At 33.1% G+C, this 3079-nt stretch overlaps 1 protein-coding gene across 1 annotated transcript in view; it reads right to left on the reverse strand.

Annotated features, from left to right (window-relative positions):
- The window catches only part of STXBP5 (syntaxin binding protein 5), a 156354-nt gene that overhangs the window by 85494 nt on the left and 67781 nt on the right, over positions 1 to 3079 (reverse strand). The window contains exon 9 of the mRNA XM_023528328.1: positions 3058 to 3079. Coding sequence (XP_023384096.1) covers positions 3058 to 3079 — 22 coding nt within the window. The remainder of the gene's footprint in view (positions 1 to 3057) is intronic.

Below are 3079 nucleotides of genomic sequence, written 5' to 3' on the forward strand. Positions count from 1 at the left end.
AGAAGTCTAGTACATTTAAAGCAATTTACCATAACTGTTTGCCAGAAAGTAAGAGCAAGAGAACAGACAATAGTAATGAGGAAAGAAATCTAAATTTCGATCCATCAAAGCAGACATTTAGTATACTAAAAATTATATGTAACAAATATGGTATATATAGAATATATGATAACCTGTTATGGTATGAAAAACATATTTTGCACTTTAACATATAAAAATGCAACTTAGTTTTGCCACTGAACTCAGCTATCAAGATAAATTTAACATTCACTAGCAGTAAGCAATAAACAACTATTATTTAAAGTAATTCATATTTTATAAAGAATACTTCTGATCATTCAACACTATACAACACTATACAACAAATGCCATCTTTCTTTTTAACATCTGCCACAGAAAAGTTTTACTTATATTTTGTTTGGATTTTAATTTTGAAAAAAAAAAAAACCCAAAAAACATTAAACCGAATATTCTTTGTCTTATTAGTTTAAAAATAATTTTAGCTAGAAGGCTGTCTTTTGCTAAGATACTACAAACTCTGTAGAAACTTATTTATGCCACTTCTAAAAGTCTGCTTTCAAGGATATAAGTTTTTAGTACAAAAAATATGATCGAGATTAAAAAGAAAATCGTAATTTGGCAACCATCACAGAAATAATTCAGCCAAGAAACATCATCAGATGCTAATCTCAGAGGGTAAAGTTAGATGAACAGTATGTTTATAGTCTCAAAATACTTGTTCAAATTAAAATACTTACTGATTACAAATACCCATGAAAAATAATTATCAGTTTCAAAGGGATAAAGAATAATGTTATAATGAAAAGACCTATCAGACAGAAGCTTAATCAGGGGATCGCACCAATATGGGACAAATCAAACACAAGTTCAACTTGAGAGGATGCAAAAAGGACACATCAGTCCTTTTGGGATATTCCTGCTGAAAATGTGCAACCTGAATCTAATCATGAAGAAACATCAGACAAAACCAAATTGAGGTATATTCTATGAAATAACTGATCTATGACAGTCGAAATTTGTCAGTTATGAAAGTTAAGGAAAGGCTCAAAAACTGTTCCAGACTGAAGAAGATTGAAGCAACATGACAACTAAATCTAATTGACATATAGACTCTTTCGATAAAAGGCAAACCTCGGTGATATAGGAGGATGTCCTTGTTTGTAAGAAATAGATACTGAAACAGTAGGGGGTGATTGGCCAGTAATTTGACAACTTACTCTCAAAGGATTCAAAAGAAAAAATTATTTTTGTACTATTCTTACTAAAAAAATTTAGATAAACTGAAAACTGAAAACCACTATCTACTTTTACCATTTTTGATACTAGTTTCACCTTCTGGATTTGACAGGGTTTTTTGTTTTTTTGTTTTTTTGTTTTTTTAACTAATCATCTGCTTTTTTGGTTTTTCTGAATTCCTGGGTTCCAGTGGGGTTCCAGTGGGAGATCCTAAGATTTATGGAAATTCTCAGGAGTACTACCAGGATTAGGGACCTAGGCACTTACAGAAGGAAGAAAGAAAGTGTATTAAGAAACTGGAACCTACTATCATAAGGGCTATCCTCTGGATACATGCACACACAGATCTGCAGTAAATTTAAAGTAATTCTCTAGGAAGATAACTGCTATCACAAAGCAGTGGTAAAGCATACCACAATATGTAGCTTTGAAACTGTTACTTTTTACCAGAAAACAGACAAGTCTAAAAGGCCATACTGCCACAGATACTTTTAAATTTTACTGTTTAATTTATACATAGCAATATTTCAGAATGTACCACTTTTTTAAAGTAGTTATTCATAAAAGCAAGCAATGAAATATTAGCAATAGCTACAAGGATATTCTGGAATACCCTACCATTTCAAAGAATGGTTTCTTTAATGTTTTCCCTTGCTGGGTAAGAACTTCTTCGGGTGGGGCTGGAGAACACAGATTAACAAAGACACACAAATTCCTAGGCTGCATCCAAAACTTAAGGAAGGCCTTCGTAATCTGTTTTTAATAAATCCCCTAATAAAACCTTCTTTTAGGTTTTGTAAATACTACTCGTGCAGGAAACAGTTAACATAGCAGGCCTGAGACTGCTATCCATAGAAAGGTTGGCTTGCAAAGTTAGCTCTTGGCTGGCATCTGGTAACTTGGCTTTTGAAATGGCTCCCACCATTCCCAGACTGATAAGGGTGCCTAAGCTGCGTGCAAAAACAATGTGGTTTATGATGAGTCCCTGCTTTCCCCTCTGGGAGTCTGAAATTTTTGTATGTGTTAAAGTAGGTGCCTATGAACTGTCTCTAATAAAAACGCTGGACTACTGGGCTCAGGTGAGCCTCCCTAGGTAGAAAACATTTCACACATGTGGTAGGGGAATCAAGCATGTCCTGTGTGCCACACTGGGAAATGACTCTTGGAAGCTTGAGTCTGGTTCCCTCCAGACTTCATCCCATGTGCCTTTTCCATTTACTGATTTTGCTTTGCATCCTTTCGCTGAGTCCTGCGAGTCTTTAGTGAATCATAAAGCAGGGGTGATTTGGGGGTTCCTCAACACAATAATGTATAAAATTACCCTCTGTAGAGTTCCAAGTGTCTCAATAAATTGTTATATACACATTAGCAACTTGCAATTAATAATTCTAAGGTGACAAAAGCTAAAGTCCTATATCACTCACGAAATTATTTGCTTTTTGGACTACTAGTGAAATGAAATTCAGAGGATATTTTAACATTCTTTTTCTCAAAGTTCGAATTTGCTCTTTCAACTATAAAAATAATTAATTTGAGATTTTATTACATGGTTGTTATATATCATTTCTATATTATTGAATATATTTGAGATTTTATTTAATTTATATTATTTTCTATATTTGAGATTTTATTACATGGCTGTTACATATTATTCTGTATTGTATAATTACTTTTAATACCCTCAAAATAAGAGACCCATCCTTATCCTCAAAAACAAACAGAAAAATAAATCCAAATGTAAACTCAAAACAGTCTGCTGTCCATCACATTTAGGTAGTTTTTAAAGTGATATGTTCTTACCATGTGGAGTGATTGTCTGTAC

This window comes from Pteropus vampyrus, unplaced genomic scaffold, assembly GCF_000151845.1.
Source record: "Pteropus vampyrus isolate Shadow unplaced genomic scaffold, Pvam_2.0 Scaffold24, whole genome shotgun sequence".
NCBI classification, from domain to species: Eukaryota; Metazoa; Chordata; class Mammalia; order Chiroptera; family Pteropodidae; genus Pteropus; species Pteropus vampyrus.